At 34.6% G+C, this 27,281-nt stretch overlaps 2 protein-coding genes across 7 annotated transcripts in view; both read left to right on the top strand.

Annotated features, from left to right (window-relative positions):
• LOC143236970 (GRAM domain-containing protein 4-like) overlaps positions 1-15,048 on the top strand; it is a 55,307-nt gene extending 40,259 nt beyond the window's left edge. For 4 of the 6 annotated variants that reach the window (XM_076475714.1, XM_076475717.1, XM_076475718.1 and 1 more), the window contains 2 exons: positions 118-186; positions 8,672-15,048. In XM_076475714.1, coding sequence (XP_076331829.1) covers positions 118-186; positions 8,672-8,845 — 243 coding nt within the window. In that variant the 3' untranslated portion in view covers positions 8,846-15,048. Of the gene's footprint in view, positions 1-74; positions 187-8,671 lie in introns of those variants that run through there. The other 2 variants (XR_013019825.1, XM_076475719.1) reach the window with 2 other exon arrangements.
• Positions 15,049-19,402: 4,354 nt separating this feature from the next.
• Positions 19,403-27,281, top strand: part of LOC143240724 (dnaJ homolog subfamily C member 2) — a 47,794-nt gene continuing 39,915 nt past the window's right edge. Inside the window, exons 1-2 of the mRNA XM_076483654.1 lie at positions 19,403-19,474; positions 21,515-21,587. Of these exons, the coding sequence (XP_076339769.1) occupies positions 21,527-21,587 (61 nt within the window). The 5' untranslated portion in view covers positions 19,403-19,474; positions 21,515-21,526. The remainder of the gene's footprint in view (positions 19,475-21,514; positions 21,588-27,281) is intronic.

Here is a 27,281-nt window from a genome sequence, read left to right as displayed (position 1 = left end):
TAATAAAATCTGAGAGAATTTATTTTCATTGTTAAATTAAATGTTTCAGTTGCAAACCATGTATTTTTAAACAGTTTTCTCTAATATCCTGAAGTTTAATATTGCAAGTCTGTGTAGGCTAAACCTTACCCTTGGATACCAGGAGGTGGAATGGCTTTAGAAGTAACAATGGAGAAACCTGAGAAAGTAAGTTTTGTTTTCCTCTTACTTTTTATATAATAAACAGAAATGTAAAAAAATAAAAATCAACTACAGTTCTCAATTATATGAAAAAAACTTATAATAATATGAAAAGAAGTAGAGAGAGAATAAAGCTGAAGCTGGAAACGTGTTAAAACACAAGTTAAAATTATTGCAACAGTTTGAGAAAATGTTCTTTGTGATAAATATCCTTTTCTCACTTTATTTTGTTTGACTAAATATGCAAATGAGTTGTTCTATTTTTCATGGTCAGGTTATGTTTAAAAGCTTCCATTTATCATTAGGTAGTAAACATATTTTAGTCATATTGTAACTTTTAAATCCAATACTCACCATTCTAGGTTTCTTTAGTAAAATATATCTGCCAGAATTGTCACTAATATAGTTAACATAATTTGTGTTAATAAGTACAAGTTTCAGTATTGTTTCTTGATTTAAAAAAAAATGTTGACTTTCCTGCAATGATAGCTTTATTAACATAATGTTATATATCAAAAGATGCTTTGATACAGTTAGCAGGACTTAAATCACTATGTAGAAAAGTTTATTCTAGTCTAGTATCTTACCTCTTCTCACATAAACAGCTATTCTATAGTTCAGTGCTGTTCTATATATGCAAAACGTTTTTACATGCCGTAAGCCTTGAGCTCCCATAGTTTCTACTTTCAACATGGTTCAACTGTGTCTTGCATGTGACAACTCTCCAATAATAGGAATATGATTCCTTTTATTTGATTTTACCAGACAATCATTTCTTGTTTGGAAAATTTTTATTGTGCTCTTCAATTGTTTTTTCTTTTTTTTGTCATTAATTCTGAAATGGAATTGTTCTTTTCAATGTTTAAAAAGTGTGCAAATTTAAAAATAACATTTTCTCCCAGTTTCATTTCGTCATTCAAACATTGTTACCACTTCAGCGGTAATGTAATTTACCAGCACACTTACACAAGCAGTAAGTGGGAGGAATTCGGCTGTAAATTATTGGTTCTCATTTGCCATGAGATTGATCATTATAGTAGTCAATCTGCTTCACCTGATATTGCTCATATTCCTCCTGAACATGCCACTTTTTTTCCTCTATTTCATTGTCTCCTGTACCCACATCCTTTCTGTGGCCTCAGATCCTAACATCAGTCAAGATCTGTCTTGTCTCTCAGAAAAACCATTGAACCTGTAACACATCCTTCTCCAGGATTCTATTCTAGGTCTTTTTTGGTTCACAAGAGAACTGTAGATTAGTGGCCTGTGATTGATTTATCCTGCCTCAATTACTTTTTAGTTTCACAAAGATTTACAATGGAGTCTTCTCACCCTCAGATGACTTTTTCTCCAGGCTTATGGATAATCAAGGTAGATGTTGTGAATGCTTATCTGTATATTCAATATTTTGTACATCAAGGTGCTATCTTCAGTTTGATAATGTGGAATCTTGTATGGGATTCAGTAGTGGTTGGACAAGGCTTTCTCTCTTATGTTTAAATTTGCATATCTTCACCGATGTTCCCCTTCACGAATAAGAAACATGGAGGAATCAGCAGGAAACTTCATGTCTGCAGTCTCCAGTCAAGCAATCTTACTGTATCAACATCCTGGAATTTCTGCCTGTGCATTTTGCTTTGGATCATCTTCATCATCTTGCCAGGAATAATCTGATTATGAGTCATTCTGACAATTTTGTTGTAGTGATTTATATCACTTGTTACTTGTCTCCCTGCATACCATGTTTTGGGTGCATTCAGTCTTGGTGCGAATCATCAACAAAGTTTATCTGACAGAATGAGTTTTACCAGTAGCTGTGCCTTTAATGGAGTACTCCTCACCTGGACATTATGTGCCACACCCCTTAGTACCAAATTACCTCTGTTTTGGTTTCCAGTTTCTCATCCACTTGCACTGGCTGTTGATGTGTTCAGTCATTACTGAAACAACAAATATCTTTATGTATATCTTTCTATCTATCTATCTTCTTCCCAGAATGATTTTGATCATCTTTGCTACTTTGGATCAAGTCTTTCTGATTGCTCATTACTGAATGATACAACTATGGTTTCTGTAGCTGCTCCAGTCTACCTTGGCATTACCTCTTCCTCTTATTCCATCCTTTCTGTGTCAGCCTTGGTCACTGGAATTTCTTCCAGCCTTTTGTATCTTTCATTTTTATACCTAATGTTTATCTGGTGCTTGGCCAGAAGATTCAGGCTCTCCTGATGAGTTGCTTTATTCATAGCTCATTCCATTTTCCCTTCTTCTATGGGTGTTTTTCAGTGTAAATGAAACATGTCCCACTATTAATTTCTGGATTCAGGGTTTTCTCCTGCTCAACCTACTGTTCATTTTCTCAAGGATATCCTCACTTGATGGTTTGATTTGAGATCATTGGTCTCCTTGATCACAGGTTGTCATTTTTTTGTTTTTCCAGGTACCGTAAATTTTTTTCTTTGTCTGTCCTTTCCTTGTTGTTGTATTCCTTCTGGATTCATTATCCTTTTTGGCATGCAGTCCTTTCGGATTGGGGATGTGAATATGGTTCTTCACTGCATTACTTTACCTCTGTTTGCTTTGAGGATATCATACGTCAGATGTATTTGCCATTGATGTTTCATGTACCATTTATTATTCCACATAGGTTCTCCTCTATCCATATCCCTCTTACCTTTCAGCGCTCAAAACATCAATCAGGATAGAGTATTCTGTCCCACATGTGCTCCTCATTGTTATATTGCCTACATGACTTCTCATGAGGGTAACTCCTCCCTCACTACCTGAATTGGATTGCTGTTTTTTTCATTGTTGGGTTAGTATCTTTCATCTGTGGCTATTATTCATACTTTGGTAAGATTTTGGCTGAGGAAATTATCTTTTGTATACATACCTCTTATTTTTCAGGACATTTACCTTTCTTTGTTTTTCTTTTTACCCTTCAGTTTCTCAATGGCATATCTGCAGATTTATTTGCTGAAAACCAGGTTTTGACATCCTTGGTAGACAGTGCATATGTAACTCATTGTATAGCTTTGTGCTTAATTTTAAACAGTTAATCAACTTCCCCCTTTTTTAACTCTACACATCTCAATCTGTGGTGAATGATTTCTGACCAGGTGTACTTCGACTAATCAATCAGCACTGTAAGGCGAGGATGATTTAATATATATAATTTTCATAGCCATAAGATTAAGATGAGGTGTTCCATAAGTTTGCTTGTAGGGTTTTCTTCACTCTATCAGTTTGCCTAATTTATATGCTTATTTCAGACTGTACTCACTCATGGATGTCATGGATGAAGAAGGGGATCAACTGCCCATCCCTGCCATTCCCTAGATTGAATACATTTGCTTTTCATAATAGGAATTTTGTGGTCATCCTTTGTACTGCCTTTTGCATTGATGTTCTTTTAGACTCTCCACCAAATTTTCTCTACTTTTTACTTCCAGTGAAGTATGGAAGCCCCTACCATGTTCTAAGCTGCTGGGGTGGTTGACCATGGAGGCATCCATGTGATAGTTATATATGTTACAAACAATGATGAAGGCATTCAGTTGGAAGTAGGGTGGTAATGTTCTGGTGCAGATGACAAGATGCTCTCCAATCTGATGCTCCATTTCTGTGTGGGTTTATTCAAGGTGATGCTATAACTTTGAAGTGGACCATCAAAACTGCAGTTCAGCCTTTGATTAGGATCTCTTATCCTAGCTCCACTTGGATGTTGGCTTCCAGTAGCTAATTTTTGGATTAAAAGTTGATCTGTTTGACATAATTCCTTACATGTGTATTACAGATGTCTCTGCTCCCTCATTCAACTGTACTCTTGTTCACTCCACCTGTGTCATGGGTTGCAGTGATGGAACTTGTAGGTTAATATTGTCCTTCCCATGATAATTTTCATATACCAATGATATAATTGCACTGGAGGTGATTTCCATCAGATTGGTTTTGAGTGTAATTGTTTACTTTACAGGAACATCTTTCTTATGTCTATCATCTGGATGTTGGGTTCTTGGATTAGTCAAACAATTCATCATATTGTTGTTTTTCCTGTTCACAGGTTGGATGGTACAAGATTTACCTTGAACTTGAAGTGAAGACGGTATAATCCTCTTTCCAACCTCCACATCAATGGTAGTTCCCAGTGGCTTGGTTTTGGATTGTAATTGACTTACCAACAGTATAATACTCATCCTACCCCCATATGAATGTTGGTACCTAGAGCTGGGTTTGGGATGCAGTTGACTTGTCATATGAGCTGTTGTGCCCTAGTCACTGTATGCTTAGCAATGCATCATATCTGCTCTTACCCACATTCATGTAATTTGTGATGTTGAGGTTCAGATATTGTGTGGTTTGGATCCATATCCAACCATTGTTCTCTCCCTTATGGATGTATTCTTCCCATTTTCTGCTTATGTCTGTATCGCATCTTTTCGAAGTTAAGTTTTTCAGTACATAAATAGTGCAGTCACCCACATATGATCATCTGATGCGAGGATCTCCTCCTTTACAGTGTACTTCAAACACTTTCCAGGAATGCTTCTTTCCTTTGCATCTGTCTCTTCACCAATTCAGTGTGGGATTCTAGCTATTTATGTTACATATCAGAAGTTGCAATTTTCTTGTACTTAAGCTGTCCTCACACTTCCCACCTATATCAATGTTTTCATTTTCTGACAAAACTCAAACTGCTAGTTTGGTAGAAATGAATAGAGGGAGTCATGCATCATGAGGGTGTGTTGCACTCCTTTTGGTGAAGGGTTATCACATGATGATTTACATGCACAACACAGTTGAACCATGTTGAAAGTAGGGTATGTAAGCATATAAAAGAAAATAACATATAGAGAGCAGCACTGAATGAAAATAACTATTTATGTGAGAGGATGAATAGGTGTTTATGTGGAGGAAGGTAAGTACCTATTGGAACTACTGTCCAATTGCTTTGATGAGCTGTCTCTGTAAGACCTTGGAGAGGATGGTTAATGCTCATCTTGTTTGGTTCCTTGAATCAACGACCTCCTCTCGCCACCCAGTGTGGGTTCCGACAACAGCACTCCACCACGGACTTGAAACATCAATCAGAGAAGCCTTTCTCAAACGCCAACATCTTGTATCAATATTCTTTGACATTGAGAAGGTTTATGACACAACATGGAGGTATGGCATTTTGCGAGACCTCCATTTATATCGGTTACATGGCTATTTATCCATGTTTATTAAAAAATTTTTAATGCACAGGAGATTCCAAGTTCATGTGGGTTCGACACTTTCCCGTTCTTTTGTACAGGAACTTGGGGTCCCTCTGGGCTGTGTTTTGAGTGTCACACTTTTCAATATAAAGATAAATGCCATCACTGAACAACTCCCTCTCACTGTTGCGAATGGGCTCTATGTTGACGACATTCACATCTCATGTCAGTCGTCGAACATGAGATATATTGAGCGGCAACTACAAACTGTCCTCAATCATGTGCTGAAGTGGACTACAGCAAACGGCTTTAATTTTTCTTTCTCTAAAACTGTTTGCATGCACTTTTGCCACCAATGGGGTATTCACCCTGATCCTGAACTCCTTATTGGTGAAGTTTCACTGCCAGTGGTCCCCGAGACCAAGTTCTTGGGGCTTATCTTTGACTGTAAGCTGACCTTTATACCACACTTAAAGCAGCTACGGGTCAAATGCACAAGAGCACTGAACATCCTCCGTGTCCTCTCTACCTTCAGTTGGGGAGCGGATCGATGTTCTATGTTAAAGATATATTGTGCTCTTATTTGATCAAAACTCGACTATGGACCAATGGTCTATGGCTCTGCCAGACCCTCGGCCTTAAAGATGCTGGACCCCATTCATCATCAAGGACTTCGACTCTGCACTGGGGCTTTCTGCACCTCCCCAGTTCAAAGCTTATATGTGGAATCTCATGAAACTTCTCTGCACCTTCATCGTTTGCAACTGTCTTTACTATATTCTTCGAAACTTCATTCCTTACCAAAGCATCCCACCTGGGGATGTGTTTTCCTTCCTCAGTGGGCCATGCTTTTTCAAAACAGACGATCTGCCATTGCTCCTTTTGGCCTTCGCATCAGGCGCAATTGGATGAATTGAGTCTGTCTTTGGATAACATTGCAGAATCCACTGGTCAGCCCATCCCACCATGGCTTATTACAGCCCCCAAATGTGACCTTTCTTTCAGTCATCTGAAAAAGGCAGATACTCCCCGATTGGAAGTACTATCTTTTATTTACTGAACATCTTTTGAACAATCATTTCGTTCCAATTTATACGATTGGCTCCAAATCAGATAATTCTGTGGGCTCTGCCATGGTTTGTTGCAGTTCAGTAGTTGTGTGCATATTCCCCTCTAACGCTTCTGTGTTCACTGCTGAACTGTACGCCATATCTCTTGCCCTGGATCATATTGAAGCTGAGCAGTACTCCAATTGCACTATCTGTACTGACTCGCTGAGTTCTCTACTGGCCCTGAAATCGCTTCACGTTGGCTCACACCCTGTTCTCGCTGATATTCAAAACCAACTGGCCCATTTCTCATTAACATCTACTTCTGTCCAGTTTTTCTGGATACCAGGCCATGTTGGTATTCGCAGGAACGAGCTTGCAGAAATGGCAGCTAAATCTGTCTGCTCCAGCACCATCACCCTGTGCCTATTCTGTACATGGACTATGGTCTTGTCTTCAAGGCTCGGCTCCGTGCCAGCTGGCAGTCCACTTGGAGTGAGCAACGCGACAACAAGCTTTTTCAAATAAAACCCTATATTGGGCTTTGGCCGTCTAGCTTTTATAAGGTTCAAAAGGAGGAAGTTGTTCTAACTATACTACGCATTGGTCACAGTTTTTTAACTCATTGTTTTCTTTCATCTGGAACAGTTGCACCAGTGTGTAGTTTGTGTAACACTCAAATCACTGTAAGCAACATTTTACTTTCTTGCCATCATTAAGACTCTCAACGACGGCACCATTTTAAACATGTTTTGTTCCAGGGTTTGTCTGTAACATTGGACAGTGTTATTGGTGATGGTGACACTGTCTACCTTGATAAAGTTTTTAGTTTTTTAATGGCCATTAATCTTTTTAATCTCATTTAAATGTATAATATTTATTCATTACACCTTTTTAATTGTGGTTCCCTTTTCAGAGTCTCAATCTCTCTAGTTCAATTTGAAATTGGTAAATGGCCAGAACATTAAATAACTTGACACCAGGATTGGAAAGGCCAACTTCAGGTGACTAACACTGCTGTTTGAACTACCGGTTGAACTAGTCGTCCTGGCGAGTTGTTATTATAATTTTGCTGTATGTCTTTTAAAACTTTTATTATTTCACCTTTTGATAATGGCTGTTATGACACATAACCCAGAACCAGGACTGGAAAAGCCAACTTCAGGTGACTGACAGTGGTTCTTATACTTACCTGTTAGTCTTCCTGGCAGGTTATAATCATTACCATTTTGCTAGAGAAAGTCCTTTACAACTACTTTTACTCTGCTTTCTCTCTTAACATTGTAGACTATGTGTCAACATTGGTTTTATGCCTTTTCTTTTTTTCAATGATGTTTTGTTTTACCATTATTTCTTTTTCTGTATTTTACTACATTTAGTTTATTTCTACCTTTTTACCAGACATTTGGCACAGATAGCCCAACTACTTTGTGCCATAAGACACGAAATCAATCAATCAATCAACCTATTGGAACTTACATTTTCAGTGTAGGAAAATTATAAGCTCCATGATTATTTGTAATAATTTTTCTTTTCTTATTGTATTTATTATAAAGCTCTCTCCTTCTGCAAAAATCTGACTGCATTATAAAGATTCAATTTTTGTATCTTTTTTTCTAGTGTTTTGTTTAACATCATAGAAAGTTTACAAACATTTGTAAGCATTCCATGTATACAATGTTGCATGTATTTTTGAGCTTAAAATTCATTCAGATACATTCAGACTGCTGTACAAGTTTCAAAAAGTGTAGCAATGTGAGGTTTCTATAATTTAAAGATCACAGTTTTACTCTTGTACTGTAATAATAACACAAGTTAAATAGTGACTTCTGATTTTTACTGAAGGCTTGCATATTTTCTAAAATTCTGAAAGTTGTTTCTTTTGTTCTATAAATTCAGAACCATCCCTATTCATGACGAGAGCTTTAGTAACCAAATGAAATGTTATGTTAAAAGGAGCAGGTATTTGTAGGCCAATAGTTAGAAATTACTACTGCTCTATATCAATAAGTAATTTGTTTTAACCATCTTATTTTTCATAGTTTAGTACTCCAATACATGAACTATCATCTTATTAACTTAAACAGTTTTTAGGCATCAATCTGTGGAAGTTGTAGAAATTGTTCAAAAAAAAGTTTTGGAATGTTACCAGATTTCATAATGAAGATTCTTGTGTAGTATTATAGTTACAGCTGTAATATTTTATAATTTTCATTGGTTATCAATTGGCATCTCCTCATATAGCAAACATACATCTTTGGCGCTATTTTGAATCGAGATGAAACGTATGACAGCGTTTTGGAAGCAGGTCGTCGAGCCAGCCTACCTTGGGCTCTCCATCCAACAGAAAGTCATAATGATGAAGGGAATTCAAAGAAACAAGCTGGAGTGATTCAGCAGAAACCTGTACAGCTTTAACAGTTAAAACATGTAAAATTATTTCAAGCATCCTTTATAATTTTAAAGCCTTGGACCAAAGATGTGGAGACAAATTGAGATTGTATTGTAATGTCTCATTCTTATAGTCCCAACCAGCAGTTGCTGTTTTCATAATCATTTTTGGTTATATAACAAAAGTAAACAAAGAAAGCCATGCTTACTTTTTTTTTCTGCAGTTAAATGGCTTTTAAGTTACTGAGATGAAAATTATTAAAATATAGCATTTTATCCCATCAGTGCCTGTGCTAATGCTAATTTGTACACATGTTAAAGATAGGAAACACCATTAATATCAAAACTCTTTCACCATGTCATGATTTATTGCAAAAACAAAGTGATTGTACTACTTTGAAATGGTTTATGCATTCAAAATAGTTGTCTTCTGATACATTCCATGATTTAAACTTTTCAGTTAGGAAAGCAGTCTGGTCTAAATGTGGCATCATAGAGTTTAAAGAAACATATTTAATAGGTAAACAGTTCCAGTATTGCTGCAGTGACTTCTCAAAACTATTCATTATCAGTTGGTTTAGAATGTTCTCACACTGGCAGAACTACATTAGAAACATAGTTTGAATATAAATATATGTATATATATATATATATATATGTATGTATGTGTGTGCGTATGCATATGTACAAAGATGCTAAAAACAATACGAGAAAAATAATCCACTAAGTGCATAGTTTTCCCATAAGTATTTGTGTATTTAGCAAAACAAAAAATATTATTGTGGTAAATGTTTTTTGGAACCTTTTGTTGGTGTAAATGAAGAGATTAAGCAGTTTAAGAAAAATCAGTAAGAAAATCTAATTATTATTCTGGTTCAGTTTTGTGATGGAGGAATGTTTAACAGTAAAAATAGACACACATTTGGAGACCTGAAACCTTGAAATAAGATGTTCAGGTTTTTAAGAATTAGAAAAACAATTGTATTAAATTCCAACCAAAAGAGGTAATCGTTACACAGTAGTTTGTTACATAGATTGGTTAGTTGTGGAGAAGAATATTTATATTGTTTAAGGGAGTATTTCTTGTGCTTTATTTTTAATACCAAGCATTTTAATGTATAATGTACACATTAAATATGAAACAGGAAGAAAAGTTTAAACTAACATATAGGGCAGAACTATGTGTTAACTTTTTAAGGCATAAGAAATTGTATGCTAATGAGACTTGACAGCTACAAGTATTTATATATATACATATATATAAAACTATTAAAATGTATAAACAATATTTAATAAATAATTGAATAGGTTTAACATTGTAAGTATAGTGTACACATATCCAAAGATGCTTTACATTGGTATGATAACCATGATTTTAGATTTTGAAATTGAACAGAAGATTGACATTGATAGGTTGAGAAAGAAAATCATTTTTTGATTGGCTGTTAAGTTACTTGTTTTAGTGCTTTTAAAAATAAATGGTTTGATTATGCTGAATTTTGAGAAATTAATATCTTTCTTTCACCATAAGTTCAGAACTAGTCCAAATACATTTCCTACATGTCCCAGGTTAAGTTCAATGTCAAGCTCAGTAAGGAATTACTGTTGGCTTCAGTTGTTATGGTTTGTGGTAGATGCATCATTAAAGATCTGTGTCTGAGGCAAATTCTACAGTGCTCTAAACAGTGAGCCTTTAAATGACTATACTAAATAGTAAGCAGTTCTCTAAGCATTAGGGATTAAAGTAATTGTCAATGACATAAGAGAAAGAAATTGCTTGAGAACAAAACACATTTATTTTATAGTTTTAAAACATTAGAAAATAAACTTCTGTATTCTGCTTTAATACTTTAAACTGGGAAAGTACTTTCAGAAATAAAACATCTTGGGCCATGATTTGAGACAAAATGGGTAAATGTTCATTAACTATTTATTGGAAAGGTGGGTTACATTATAAGAAGCTTAGTACTTGTTAAAAATTAATAATCCAAACAAGAAGAAAATATTTTGTTAATTGACATCAAGGGTTTTGTAAGCAGTATTTCATCATCCATATTATTGTGCATTCACATACAATCTTAAAAATGAAAGGTGACAAGTAAGAAACAAAGAACAACAATTAATGAAAGGTTATCTAGAAACTTGTTTACATGGTTAAATAAAAGTTAAAAAGTAGGCTTATGTGAATTGTAGGTATATTAGAACATTAATGTTGCAGAATTGGATGTTATGTTACATATAAAATATAAATTAAAGATCATATTTTGTTCTCTAGATTGGTGCTTTTTAACATTTTAAATTATATAATTTCTGTAATAAACATATATTAAAAATTTTCCTTTTCCTTTTTAAAGCTCATTCAAATACTTTCCAACTGTTATATAAGTTTCAAAAAGAGTAGTGGTGTTAGGTTTGCATGATTTAAAGATCACAGTGTAACTATTCTTAAGATGCAGGTTGGCTCTGTGTTTAGAGCTCTAGATTTTGGAGCTAGCAAGCTGGTTTTGAATTGTTGTAAAACCACATACTCCCCTCACTTTAATCTGTGTTCGCATTATAAAATTGGTAAATCTCCAAGTGTGGATGGTAAGTGGTAGGTTGCTACTGATAAGCTGCTTTCCTTCTGGTCAGTAGTTCGAAACTAGGCAGCTTTGCTGTAAATACCAATACAAATTCAGCTCTGTATTGTTAAATAGAGGCTTTTAATTTTGTCTAATTGTATGAAACACTGTTCAGCACTAGTTTGTTTGACAGAATGATGTTATTGTTCAACTGTACAAAATGGTGTTTCATGTGACCTATAGCATAATTTTTAATTGCAATGCTGAGCTGTTGTGCTAAAGTTAAATTATAATAAAAAAAATTTATCTCAATCAGATTTGAACTATATATCTTATAAGAAATGTACAAACTTTTTTAAATTTATAGGTTGCATTTTTATGCAAACCCTTTAAATATTTTAAAATTAAATTTTTAAATTTCAAAACCTTTCTTGTAGATATAAATTAATATAATTTGTTCATGGATCTCAATTTTATGTTTATTTTTGTTATTTCACAAGCTATTTAAATAATTTACTTGTTTATTTATTGTTATGTTATGGTTCATCTTGCTGGCTCTGGATGAGACAAAATTTGGTGATTACTAAAGATCAGTAATAATTTTGTTGATTGTGAGCTGTACAGATATTGCTTTAGCTTTGCACTGGGTTCACTGGGTTTTTAGTCTTATTAACTTGTTAAATGGTTTTGCTTGCCTTATCATGAAAAGCATTAAACTGTTTTTGTTTTAAGTTTTGGCTAATTCTACAGTTTTCACATGTTTTTTGGGAAAGGATTGTAATTGTCTAAGTGGGAAACTGACAAGAAAAAGATTAAAATTATTGTTATTCATACTTTTAATTAAAATTAATTTGTTCTTTAAAGTGTAATATAACAGAAAATGATAGTATTTGTATTCATTTGGGTTATGTTAGACAGAAAACAAAAGTACAAAATAAATTGTACTTTGCCAAGAAATGCATATAAGTGTTAAGTTCCTTATCTAGTGTTCATGTAGAAGTTCAAACTTATGAAAAATTAAAGACATAACTTGGAAATTTGTATGTAATTAAAAGTTAGTGATTTTTATAGTAATATGAAAAGGATAGAATCAAACTAATGTAATCAGTAGGTAAACATTTTGACAATTATATATTTAGGTTTGTTCTAAAGATCCCAAGCTTATACTGTATACTTTTAGGACCATTTTATAAATGAAATGGCAAATCAAGTGAAATACAATTATTGTGTCAAATAAGGGTATTGCATATTGTTGAAGATACTTGAGAGTTAAGGTGAACTTGTACAAACATAATATTTTTAAACATATTTTATGTTGTTAATAAATATGATAGAAGAGTGCTATTCATTTTTTTTTTTTAAAGTCAGCTTTTTGACTTATAGAACAACATAAAAATGTTAATCTATTTCTTGAATTGTGATCTAATTTGATCAAACAGATTTAGGAAAATGTCAAGGTCAAAAATCAAGTGATTGATCTTTTTTTTTTCAGTCTTGAAAGTAGTTGTTATATTTCAAAAGTTTGTGCCAAACAGAATATGCCATGTTCAATTCTTAAGTGGCTACACATATGTTTTGAGAGCTTCATATGATTTAATTTTTCTTTATTAAATTAGCAGCTGTGGGACCCTTTAATGTGGAGTTTATATAAACAAAAGATATGAAATAAAAAAGGTAAAATTACAATCACATTTTTAATGAAAGGAGCATGTTTGTTTCCACTATGGTTCAGCTTCACTTTAATAAAATATGCTTCATATTGATGGTAAAATTTAAATATTTTCCCATGTAATGCTATAAACTGATGGGCTTCACCTGTAAATAACAATTTGTCATGCTTGTTGTCTAGTGTTACCAGATATTGCATTCCTTGTTAATTGTTGGTCTTCTCAATTTTATATAAACAACTTTGTCATTTTGTAATAAGATAAAATGTAAAATAAGTATTTCAGAGTGTAAATTTGTAAGTGTCCAATGACAAATCTCACAATTTTAGTGCAAGTTTACAGGTTAAGTAAACGATTTTGCTAAGAAAGAGATTCTTTGTTTTTACATGATAGAGTGAGAGTTGCAAAGGTGATTTATGTTGCTGTTTTTATTGTGATTTTTTTCATTGTAATTCTATTCGTGTTTTTTATGTTTCACAATAGTTTTATTTTACTGGGTTTTAAATTAATCAAAAATGTCTAGATTGCTGAATATTGTTATTTTACAAACATGGTGCAGTAAAGCAAAAAATAACTAGAAGAACACATACAAATAAATTAAGTTAGGTTAAATGTCCTTATTTTTTATTAATTATGGCAAACAAGCTTGTTTAAAAGTAAAACTAATAGGTAGATAGTATTTTTGTTTTACATGAGGTGGGATGAAAGCTCAATATGGAGAAAATTCTAAATGTGTTCATTTAACACACTTTTGATTAGGGGAATCCTCTGTTCTTTACATAAAAGTAAACTATTGATGTAAGAAATTTTCATAAAAGTGACAAATATTTAAGACCAGTTTGGTAAATAAATCTCTAATGTACTTGAAATTTAACTGTACTGTGTTTGTTAATTGGACTGTTATAAATATAGTATTTACACTTTTTTTTAATATAATGTCTTAGGAAATAATTATACTCGACAAATATTTCTTCCACAAATGTATAGACTACCCAGGAAATAAATTAATGTAGAAATAACAGATACTGATCTGTGTTCCATTCTATATTGTAAAAAAACATTGCATCTACAAAAGATTAGCTTTAAGCTTGACAAAGCAATCCTTAAAAAAACAATTCCAAATTTATTTACTTTTAAAAAGTACATTGATAATATTCTGGTAGCTTAACAATAAATTTTTTCACATATTAATTGGTTTTAAGTGTATTGGGTTGTACACTTACTCGTATTTTGTAATATGGGGTGAATTTTGTTTTATGATGATTCACTTGGAGTTGTGCATAATGTTAATAAAACAAGTTTTCATGGATAATGTAAAGTATTTATTGAAAATTCATTTGTATTTGCAACATATTAGGAAATTAATAATTTGCATATAATCTCAATCAATAGGCTTTTGGTCTAGATGTTTCAAGGTGATGAGTTTGATAAGCTCTATAGTTTTGAATAACCTGAAATAATAAATTAAAAAACTTTTTTTTAATGTTGCATAAACTACATTATTTGTTGTAAGGACCATGTTTATTAGTACACCTCTCTATTAAAAGCATCTTTTTTTTGAAGAAAAAGTTTAAATCTTAAAATGCAGTTCAGTGTCACAGAAGTCGCATTTCACGAGGTCAGATTCCTTTTGAGCACACTATTCTTAATTTGCCAAGTGCTGTTCTTGTCACATGAATGAAACTTAACCTGGTGTTTATATAAAAGGTTACAACATGGTTTATTGTTGAAATTAATCAAACATTACTCTTCCTCACAATTTTAATTTTCTGTGATACTGAACATGTTTCTTTAAATGCCCAGTGGTTAATGTTGGATTTTGTAACTGTTCCAGAGTTTACTGAGACATTTGTTCAGATATCATTGCCTAGAAGAGATAATTTTTGTTTCTTTAAACTGCATTTTGTTTATTCAGTTATCAGTGTTTGTATTCATGCATCCTTTAAGTCACTGTTGTAAATTTCATTGTGAAAGATGTTCTATTTTAATAAATTTTTTCTCGGAGTATGTTTTCAAGTGTACTTTTATTTCAGTAGGCATAGAAATGTGATTTACCAAATTATCTTAAAATGATGTCTCATACAGATATAGAGCTAAGCTGAATTATACAAGTCCTTTTCATAGGATGATTTTATACACACTGTTTAAAACAAATGTATGTATGCTTAAATGTACATTTGAATATATGAACCAAGCATGACCAACTGGTTTGTGTGTTCAGTTGTTAATTGAAGGGTTCAAAACTTGAAACATGATGATGCTGGTAATTTGTGGTTGAACTTATTTCTCTTATTGCAACAGAACAGGTCCATAGATAACAGGAGATTCAAACTAGATTTTTATTGTGTGATAATTCTTATTTCTGTGAGTAACTGAGTTTGTGAAAAAGAATTATAGGAGACTGGACATAATTGTAAAAAAATATAGTAAACAATCTGATGTTTCAGAGATTCTACTCACCTCTTGACCACAAAATCTGTTACCTTTTATGCACTGCTTTGTCATTTTTTAAAGATGTTATAAGCTTTAAACAAATGTCCAACCCCTACACATATCGATGTCTATTGTTACTGTAAACTCCACTGATAGGAGGGCAACAAATACTCCAAATGCAGTAATCCTCAAGAATACTAGTCCATTAACACAGGCTCATTCTTTCATTGGTGCTATTTAGGCATGTTTTTCATAAGATTTACCAGAATTCTTATGCTTATTGGTTTTAGTATTTTGTTATTATTTGATATGTAGTTGTTCACTCTGCAATTTTCTTTTTTCTACTAAATTTTGAAGTTATCAGTTAGATCTTTCATTCAAATGACTGTCAGTTTTAATTTTACTATAAGTTGTGTTTTTCAGACACCCTGCACTGTCTTTTTCTGTTTTGTCCAGCAATTTTCAAGATTGTTAGTAGACCATTGCAACATCACCATACCATTTTTATTCTAACAAAACAAACAAAAAATCTATTTTTATATCTTAAACAAACCACCACAACATCAGTTTTGTGAATTAACTGAATTAAGCATTTACATTGTTTCCATGTTTCTGATATTTTTCAATGTTGTTGTCACTCCTTCACAGGAGTCATCCAACACAATGGTGGTAATATCACTGATTAAGTATCTCCCATTTCCATTATGTTCTCAGATCCATGTTTTCTGACCTATTTACATTACTTCAGCTAAGCCTACTCCAAAATTGTTTTACAACTGTTGTTTGTATGCCCTATATAGCTTCTCCTTTCATCTTCAGGTGGTACCAATCTGCTTTATCAGAGGAGGTGATGGAGTCCAGTGGCTGTGGCTGATCATGATCGACAGTTTCTTTGAGAACTTGGATTCCATAGGTGAACCTACAACTAACTGCACTGCTCCTCTTTGAAAGCTTTAAAGCTAGCCTCAAAACTGACTCAGCTAGATATTTTACATCAGATTCATTAATCAGCAATCCATCCTCATGCATTGCTATACCAGGTTGAAAGCCAAGTCTGTCTTCTGGATTCTTCCAATCAGTTATATAGTCCAACTCCTTGCTAAACAGGAAATATATTGACAGTTGTCAAAACTGTTTCCTTCCATGGCAACTCAGTTAAGTCTTTAGCACAATAGGATGATCATAAATTCTGTTCTCCTGAATCATGATAATCATAAAGTATTGTGTAATACATTTTACATTACAGTGCCAAGAGTAGTAATACCTGTGCAGTTCATTACATTTTCAATCACATAACTATCTCGACTGCTCATAATAATGGTTAATCCCACCCATATTGTTTGGGAGTTACCTTTTGTCTCTAGATTCAGAACTCACTTGCATGACTCATTATGAGTGGCCACTTAAATACTCTCGTCTGGTAAATCAGGTGCTCCAAGACAGCACTCTTGTCTTCCTCTGAATTATCAGTTTCCTCTTCAGAATACTGGTCAAATCAGTTCAAAAGAGGTTCACAGGTAATGTACAGATAAGGCTCACTACTCAATTTTTCACACTCCTGTTGCTGTAATGTAATTTTTACAATAATATAACAATTCTTTATAGCACAAAGTAAGGTCCCACCTAGACCAAGCTTCTTTCATTCAGCTGGCGCTTGTTCCAAAGCCACCCCAAGTCTTCATGTTGATATATACGATCATTTACTGTATTATCAAAGTAAATCTTCTGTGATATGTTGCCTTAAAGTATTGAGGGCTTTAGCTGTAACACAGACCGACAGCCACAACTTGGTGGCTTATGACAATAATAAAACATACTTTCTTACACATGTAACTACTTATATAAATGCCGTAGGTTATGTGTGACCATGCTACGTTCTCCAATCTGTAATGGTCAAGCATTTACCTTGCTGCAAATTTTTTTCACAGAATAACATTACACATATTATTAAACAACTTTATTTTCAAAGAGTGTCAGTAAACGTAACATTGTTTGTTTGTTTTGGAATTTCGCACAAAGCTACTCGAGGGCCATCTGTGCTAGCCGTCCCTAATTTAGCAGTGTAAGACTAGAGGGAAGGCAGCTAGTCATCACCACCCACCGCCAACTCTTGGGCTACTCTTTTACCAACGAATAGTGGGATTGACCATAACATTATAACGCCCCCACGGCTGGGAGGGCGAGCATGTTTGGCGCGAACCCGCGACCCTCAGATTACGAAGCACACGCCTTAACGCGCTAGGCCATGTCAGGTTCTAAACGTAACATGAAAACATAGTTTGTAATTCAGTTTTATATCACATAAGTTTACTTTTTTTAAATTTGAAAAATAAATATTTAAATACGGAATCCTTGTTTTATATAAATGTTTATAGCCAGAAGAAATATAATTTTGTCCCCTATAAGAATCTTCTGATGATTATTTCTTTTTTGGGCATGCAATTACAGACAGAATACCTCAGTTCGTAATTGTTTAGCTCTGAGCAGCAAATTATTTATTAACCTATCTGAAACATATTTAGAAAATCAGTTAAGGTATAGTAGTTTTGGGACATTTTATATTTTATGAGTGACAATATTTTGAGCTCAAAATTATATATTTATAATATTTGGGTCACCAACATCGGCATAAAAAGTAGGCCTACAGTACTTCATTTGATGAAAACAAAAAGCTCGGGTACAAACATTTCAGTGCTAAACTTCTTTCTGGTGTATCTTTTATATCAGGGGCATAGCCAGGTGGGGTGGGTGTTAATCCAAATTTTTTAAACAAGTTTAATTGCCACCTGTGAAGTTTCATAAAGATCCGTGATTGCATGGCAGATAATTTCACACACAACAAATGGTCAAATGCAAATTTCTGATTGAACACTCTTTTAATACAGCAAGTTTTGTCAAAACTAAAGAAATATAATCGAATATCTATGAAAGGCTCAAACATCTGTTCGTTCTTACCAGGACATCTACAACACAGTTTGGTTAACTTTAATATCACGGTGAATGTATAATGAGGCTTACTTTGCTTGGCCTGGTAACTTTTAAGTTGTATATTATATATATAGGCCTATATATTCATTTATGATTAAAAAAATAAGACAAACACCTTAGTGTGACATTCTGAAATTTGTCAAAAAGGTGGTCTCAGAATGCATAATTCAGGCTTTTCTTTTACGTTTTTATAAAAAAATTACCTGGGAGGACATTCCCCTGGATCCCCCTAGCATGGCTTTGCACCTGCGACGCCGCTTGCATCAAGCACTTAAACTCCCCCCCCCCAATCCCCAATGACCATTTCTGGCTACGCTCCTGTTTTAAATTTATTGCCTTCCAAACATGTGGTCAGCTTCCAGTCAGTTACCACTATCTTTGTGAACCTGACGATGACCGAAAAAGATCGAAACGTTGTTCGATCTTCTATGTAAAATATTTTCTCAACCCAAACGAGCCGTTTTTGCACATATATTAACAGTAAAGATTTTGCTAATGCGGGTTACTTATTGGAATACGCGCTATATACCTACGATGAGAAGAGCACAGATAGTCTTTTATGTAGCTTTGTGGGTAAAAAAAAATAAATTTATATGCAAAAACGGCTCGTTTGGGTTGAGAAAATATTTTACATAGAAGACGATGACCGAAGAAGGTCGAAACGTTGTTTGCTCTTCTATGTAAAATATTTTCTCAACCCAAACGAGCCGTTTTTGCATATACATTTCTCAACAAGTGGGTTTCTCGACATCACTGAAAAAAAAATAAAGTTTTTAATATGTCTTATACCATGTTCATTTTAGAAGTTTTTTCTGTGGGACTGTGATAAGTGCACGGACTTACAACACCAAAATCCTTGGTTCGATTCCCTGTGATTGAAAATGTAGCTTTACTTTAAAACAAATATTTTTGAAATAAATGAATAATACATCATTACTGGCACTAGAGGGCTGAAAAGTAGAAGGAAGGAATGTGGAGAAGACGAGAGCAAATGTATTAAATTTTAGGTAAAATATAAGTTAATATAATTTCTACATTTGTCGAAAATTTTCATATTGTTGTTCGTTTTATTAGTACATATGGTATTCTGTTTTGTCGTAACAGTTATTACAATGGTAGCAAGGAGATTTAAACTCGTGTAAAATACACAAAACACTGTAATAAAGCCTTTACTTTTTCTTGTTCCTGGGCAGAAAGTGTTATTTTCCAATTGCTCATGCCTAAAGCAAATGGAAAAGACATATTTTCTCTTGAAACTTTTCTGGGAGCGTATAACGAAAACATGATGGGAGACTGTATTTTGGGAATGATATGTGAAAGTGATTTACATTACTATTCACTTCTAGACATTTTTGTTTAACTTTAGAATAAATACATGTAAATCTTGATTCATATGTTCTTTTATTCAGAAATTATATAAATGAAAATGTGCAAATTTGCTCATTTTTACATAGAAAATAGGTTAATTTCTAAATTTCATTATTCGGGTCACAAAAGCAAAGTTTGAAGGGAATAATGGCCATTTTTTGTACTTTTACAACATAAGCAATTAAGAAATAACACATAGTATCCAGGAACAAAATTTGTGTTACATAGTGTAATCTTTTCATCTAAATGTTAAGAGTAATGTAAATTTAATCTTGGACCATAACAGAATTCTCTGATAAATTCTCAAACCAAATTTTAACATAAACATGTGATGTATATTCAAGATATTATAACATTGCAGTTTGGACATTGTGCAAAATTAAACTTGTCAGTGGTTTATATTTTGCTTTTGTAAGATTTCTATAAAGTATAACTTGTTAGGTCTGCAAAGTATAATTTGCATATTTCTAATACAGATTATTAAAAATATATTTTTACAGTTTTTTGGTTAATTGTAGGCCCAATTTTAACCAAAGTCTTAATTAAATTATTTAATTATCATAATTCTTATATGATACTATTAGTGGATAGTTTCTTTTTTTTTTAATAATTATTTAGTTCAAGTTAGTATTTGTAAGTGAGGTACTTTTTATGATTTAAAGAAATATGACAGTACAAGAGTATTAAGTTTAATTTTAACATTGGAATGGGGGTAGTTAAATAAACTAATATATAAAAGCTGTTTTAGAGCATGAATTTTGAGCAACAATATAAGTCAGATGTTAAAATGTATAGATCAGGTTTTTCTGAATACAGCTACCAATTGTGTAAAAATATGCTGTTGGTATGTCATTCACCTTTTATACTGATGTTATTATTACCAGGCCCCATTACCATTCAGTATGTTATTTTGACAGATTAACAAAGCCACTGATATATTGTACCAAGTTTTTTATTTTTGAATATACCTGCAGATTGTCAACAAAATTAAATTTACCAATTCTGTTTAAGCACTCCAGCATAAGAGTTGAAATATCTAATTGAAGATAACATATCCTAGACTTGCCATTACTGCATGAAGACCTGATTTAATTGGAGCAGTTTGTGACTTGTTTTTTTATTAATGATGTTAATTAAACCTGAAAAATTTTTGTAGTAATTGTAATGATGTTTCAGCTTAATCCCAGCTTCTAAGAATTTAAAAATCCCAAATTGCTGTCACTGGATTGGAAAATTTAAAAGGTTTTGAAAGTTAAAATCTTGTTAGTTAACAAAGTTTTTTTGATGTTTTTGTTATTATTTTACATTTATTAAAGTAAAAACATTTATTTTGACTTTTAAAACAAGATGATTATAGGCTATTAAATAATATTAACTGTGTTTAGCATTCGTTTACCAAGAATAGTTTACTAATTGTCTAATACTATAATTTTCAAGGTTGTAAGTTTACAGTATTGACAGAATGTATGTTGATCCTTCAAGAATTCACCAAAAGATTGGTATGTTAGTGTTCAGTAACAATGGAAATACAAATACTAAATCTAATGTTGTTTTTATTTCTTTGCATCAACTGCATTACTCATTTAAACAACAAGAGTTCTGTTTTATCTCTCTGTAGTTTTAGTTTTTAATTGAAAACCATGATTTATTAAATACTTTTTATAAATTTTATCCAATAGAAAAGCTAGAAGATGTTGATTTTTCCATCAGCAAAAGATGATGATCAGACGTGTGCAGTCAGTCATATTTCAGGTAATTAAAAAGTGTGTGTGAATGTTAAGTAAAACCTTTGTTCTTATAAATAAATTAAAAATAAATAAATATGTTTAAAACATTGAATTTTAATTTATATCTTAAACCTTATTACAGATAAACTTGAGTTCTAAATTATTTAAATATCCACTTTTAAAACTTGTTCACACCACTTGTGTTTTTAATTTGTGTGAATTATAGTTATAACTGAATTTTGAAAATTTTTGATAAATAATTGTTTGAGAAGTTAGGTTGACAGATAAGGAACTTGTCTGTTCATATCAAACAAAACAAATACTTGATCTGAGAACTGCTGCAGTATGCCCTCTATAATAAATCTGTTTAATTTGTTAATTTAGCTTCCAGTTTGTAAAATTTGGTTTTCTTTTATTAGTCAACGGTTGTATTTGCTTTATCATTTTTATTGTCAGAAAAATAAAAAAAAGGCTCATATACAATAAGAAATAACTTTTTTATGTTTAAGTTTCTTGGGAACATCTCAAGTTTTTCTTTGAGTTATACAGTATTTGTAACTTTGAACATAGTGTGGCCATTACGATTGTCAAACATTTTGTAACATAGCTTTGTTAAGAATAAAAACTCTTTCTTTGTGTGGTTATGATGCTTTTGTTGGAGAGCTATCTAACAGCTTTGAGATTTGAGGATATCCTGCATGTGCTAAAGAAGATAGGAAGTGCTAAGTTGTTTAACTTAGTACAGTGGAGTGCCATTAAGCCGCGGACCAGTAAACTGCGAAATCGCTTAAGCCGCTGTAGCAAGTCTTGTGAGTGAGGATTATCGCAGCTCACCGCTAATTTAAGAACGTGTAAAAATGCAGCTTACGAATTTAATCCTGGCTTTATAACTTCAAGGGGATATTTGAAAAGGATTTGCTTTAATTTGGGAAATAAATAAAATATATTACAATATAAATTGATCGTTAATCTACCTTATCCGCTCTCTATGTCAGCTTTATGGAGGCTGCCATTGTTACCAAATCACACCTCTCCATACATTAAAGTTAATCTGCGGTAAATCCGTGAAAAAAGTGATCAATAATTAAAGTATTATTTTTAATTCGATAATCCCATATAATGATCACGCAATGGCCCGGATGAGGCTCCTCGGCGGAGCTGTTGGCGACTTCGGCTTTTCAGTCAGAAAGGTTTAAGTCACGGACCACTTAAGCCGTGGTTAAGCAGGTTGACTCCCCAAATACTGCAGCTTAATGGTGCTCCACTGTAGTAGGTAGTTAATGTGCTTGCTTAAAAGTACTTTTGGAAAAAAATAGATAAATATTTAAAAGTTTGGATACAAAGGTTCTCAGGAATAGAGGTAGTTGGAATAATTTAATTTTGTACTTTTGGATGAAGTGCATACATCTTTAAAAGTTTGGATACAAAGGTTCTCAGGAATAGAGGTAGTTGGAATAATTTAATTTTGTACTTTTGGATGAAGTGCATACATCTTTAAAAGTTTGATGGTTCTCAGGAATAGAGGTAGTTGGAATAATTTAATTTTGTACTTTTGGATGAAGTGCATACATCTTTAAAAGTTTGGATGCAAAGATTCTCAGGAATAGAGGTAGTTGGAATAATTGAATTCTGAGAAAGACATTCATAAATTTATTACTTTAGCTAGTACAATTTTTTGACTCACTTAAAAGTGAAACATCTATAATTTGAGGAATCTAAGTAATTGAAATACTATTTCTGATTGTGTTTACAAAAAGAAAAAAGATTTGATGAAACTTTTAGTAATTTATACATGAACCTGTGTAGAGTGATAGAAAATTTAAGAAAAAGATTTAGTCACTTGGTTGAAAAACTTTTGTATGAGGAAAGTTTAGCTAAAGCTAATTTGAGAAGTGAAGTCTAAGAAGTGGAGATTTTTTTTAAACTGATGATATTGGTGTGTTCACAGGTGAAGTGAAAATGTTTTATAATCAACTTTGTTTATTTTGTTTTACACCCCCTTGGTGTGGATTCCTGTACGTGGTGAGGGGACCTCCCAGGAAAGGTTCTGTTCTATCTGGTTACCTTCTCTGGGATCTAAACATCCACCCACGTGCGCGGCATGGCGACCCATGAAGGGGAGGAGAGGATCCTGGTGGTTGAGGGTCCAACCCTAACACACCACTTTGGCCTCAATTCCTGTAGACGGCAGCCTTTGGGTGGCCCCCTTGGGTCAATCGGCTGGTCCACTTGGGCTAGAGTCAACCATGTACCAGTGTTGGAAGTTCTCAACTGGTGTTGTGGACATTGTGCCTGATGCTGGTGTTTGGGTATAGTGCTCACGAAACCCTGGCGTTGCTGCATTGTCCTTGCGTGACTTTGTAGTGCGTCCCCTTGTAGAGCTCCATGGTGGTGGGGTCAGTGGGTACCGAAATTTTTTTTTTTCCTATGGATCCTCTAAAAATTTAAATAAAATTGTAAAAAACAGTCAATGGGTAGCGACCACATCTTGAATACTCATAACAGCAATCTTCAACATCAGTAACACACGCACCTCATTTTCTTATATTACATTCTCTTTCGGAAAAACCTTTAGGGCAAATGTCCCCTTTTTTATTCAGAAGGGACTAGAGGGACTTGCTGGCTCTCCAAAATCAGTAAAGAAACTTTGATCTGGTGACATATTGGTTGAAACATCCACATCCCAACACAGTGAACTCCTCTTGAATTCAAAGGCAATTAGGGATATACCTATTGAGGTTACACCCCATGCTACCTTGAATTCTTCACGAGGAGTTATTGTTGAAAGGGATTTGAAGAACGCTCCCAGTCAGAGATTCTGCTGGTCTCTCCACTCAAGGAGTTTCTGCAGTGAGGTGCATCTCCACTCGCAAAGATGGAGTTACACTGCCAACAAATACCCTCGTTTTAACATTTACTTCACCACGTGCACCTGCCACCATCAAGGCAGGTTATCTCATTTGCAGGGTTCAGCCATACATACCAAACCCTTTTCGATGTTTCCAATGTTAGAGATTCGGCCACTCCAAGACATCTTGTCGTGGTTCCCTGACATGTGCTCGTTGTGGAGGCAAGGACCACGATGCCTATGACTGTGACATGAACCCACATTGCATAAACTGCAATGGTTCTCATCCCTTTTACTTTCATTCTTGCCCAAAATGGTTGGAGGAAAAAGAGGTGCAGCGTTTGAAAATGACACATAACATTAGTTATCCTGTGGCTCGGAAATTGCTGTCCACAACTCCATCTCGGACATATGCTGCTGCACTTCATTTCACAACTACAGTGGGAGTGCAGACAGATCTCTCTGTGCCTCCAAGAGAATCGTTTTCAAAAGAAATGAAAGCCTTTTGACCTTCGTGGTTAAAAAGGTTGATGAATTGACTTCCACACCCATCTCTGTTCCTCCCATACCTTCCAACAAACCTCAAGATCCATGTCCTTCAGTTTCAAATACAGGCATTTCTTCTGGTACATCTTTTTCTCCTACCACAAGAGACAAAATAATTATTCGTTCTCGTCCTCAGTCCCTGGATTCCCCTTCCAATAACAAAAACCTGCCCACCCGACCCAGAGCAGGATCCATGGAGGTTGATAGACCTCCTCCGACTAAAGACAGTAAAGAAAAAAGACGTGGTCGTAAACCGAAGGGTTCTCCAGCCACTTCACCTACCCATCTTAAAAATGGCCACCTTGATACAATGGAACTGTCCAGGTTTACGTTCTAATCTGGATGATATCAAAACGCTGATTGCTTCCTACCATCCTGTTTGTCTTTCTTTACAAGAAACATTTCTTAAAACTGCTGATACTGTCTCCAATCTGCAGTTTTCTCTGTACAGAAATGACAGGTTGTGTGATGGTGGAGTATATGGAGGGGTGGCACTGTTGGTTGATCAACACATGCCCACCCTGTCTTTGTCACTCAAAACACCCTTGGAGGCTGTAGCCATCTGTGTTTCCTTGGGTCATACCATCACTGTTTGTTCTCTGTACCTGTCCCCTGGAGAGACATATGATCAATCAGATCTTGATGCTCTCGTTGAACAATTGCCATCTCCATTTCTAATCCTAGGGGATTTTAATGGACATCATCCCCTCTGGGGAAGTGCTATTATTGATGGGAGGGGCCGATCTGTATAGCGGATGCTCTCTGATCACAATCTTTCTCTTTTCAATACTGGTTCTTCCACTCACTTTCATGCACCTAGTTAGTCCTTTACCGCTATTGATCTCTCAGTTTGCTCCCCTTCATTATTCTCCCATTTTTCATGGAGGGTTGACAGTAATCCACTAGGCAGTGATCATTTTTTGATCCTTTTGAGAGAGACTGGCCGTGGTCGATGCCACCCTACCCGCATGCCCCGGTGGAAGCTGGATCAGGCAGACTGGTCCACTTTCACTGCTCTTGCAGAACTTGATCCTGCCATCGTAAATCAGCCATCAATAGACGACTGTATAGCAGTCATAACTGACTGTATTACTGCTCAGTGTATTCCTAAAACCTCGACACGTTTTCCACGATATCCTCGGCTGTGGTGGAATCCTGCTTGCCACTTAGCAAGGAAGGCTCAAAAGCGGGCCTGGGATACTTTTTGTAGATATCCCACACTTTCAAACCGGGTTGCTTTCCAACGGGCCCGTGCACATGCTAGGTGGGTAAGACGTCAAAGCCAGAAGGAATCTTGGATTAAGTTCACAACCAGCATATCTTCTACCACCAGTTCCAAGATAATATAGGATTCGAAAGGTTAATGGACACTACAATTCTGTCTCCCTCTCGATCTTACTCTCTGATGGTCAGGAGGTGACTGATGTGCGGAACATCGCTAACACTCTACGTGAAAGCTTTTGCCGGGTATCTAGCACTTCTGCTTGTTCCTCCACCTTCCTGGCCATCAAGACTCGGGCAGAGCGATCACCTCTTTCCTTTCGAACTGACTGTTTCTTTGATTATAATTGTCCCTTTACCCTGGTGGAACTAAAAATGGCTCTTCATCGGTCTGCCAGTACATCTGTTGGACCTGATGATATTCATTATGACATGCTGCACCATCTATCTCCTGCTTCTCTTGGTGTCCTTCTGATTGTCTTCAACCGGATCTGGCAGGAGAATGTTTTTCCTGATGCCTGGTGCCAGGCTATTATTTTACCTTTCTCTAAGCCAGGGAAAGATCCCAAGATTCCTTCAAACTACCATTCGATTGCTTTGACGAGCTGTCTCTGTAAGACATTAGAAAGGATGGTTAATGCTCATCTTGTTTGGTTCCTTGAATCAAACAACCTCCTCTCACCCACCCAGTGTGGGTTCCGTCGACAGCACTCCACCACAGACCACCTAATTCGTCTTGAAACATCTATCAGAAAAGCCTTTCTCAACCGCCAACATCTTGTATCAATATTCTTTGACATAGAGAAGGCTTACGACACAACATGGAGGTATGGCGTTTTGCGAGACCTCCATACATATGGGTTACGTGGCCATCTACCCTTGTTTATTAAAAAATTTTTAATGGACAGGAGATTCCAAGTTCGTGTGGGTTCGACACTTTCCCGTTCTTTTGTACAGGAACTTGGAGTCCCTCAAGGCTGTGTATTGAGTGTTACACTCTTCAGTATAAAGATAAATGCCATCACTGAACAACTCCCTCTCACTGTTGCGAATGGGCTGTATGTCGACAACTTTCACATCTCATGTCAGTCGTCAAACATGAGA

The sequence above is a fragment of the Tachypleus tridentatus genome, chromosome 13 (genome assembly GCF_004210375.1).
Source record: "Tachypleus tridentatus isolate NWPU-2018 chromosome 13, ASM421037v1, whole genome shotgun sequence".
Lineage (NCBI taxonomy): Eukaryota > Metazoa > Arthropoda > Merostomata > Xiphosura > Limulidae > Tachypleus > Tachypleus tridentatus.
The sequence above is the reverse complement of the archived record's forward strand: the minus strand, read 5'-3'. Positions and strand labels throughout refer to the sequence as shown.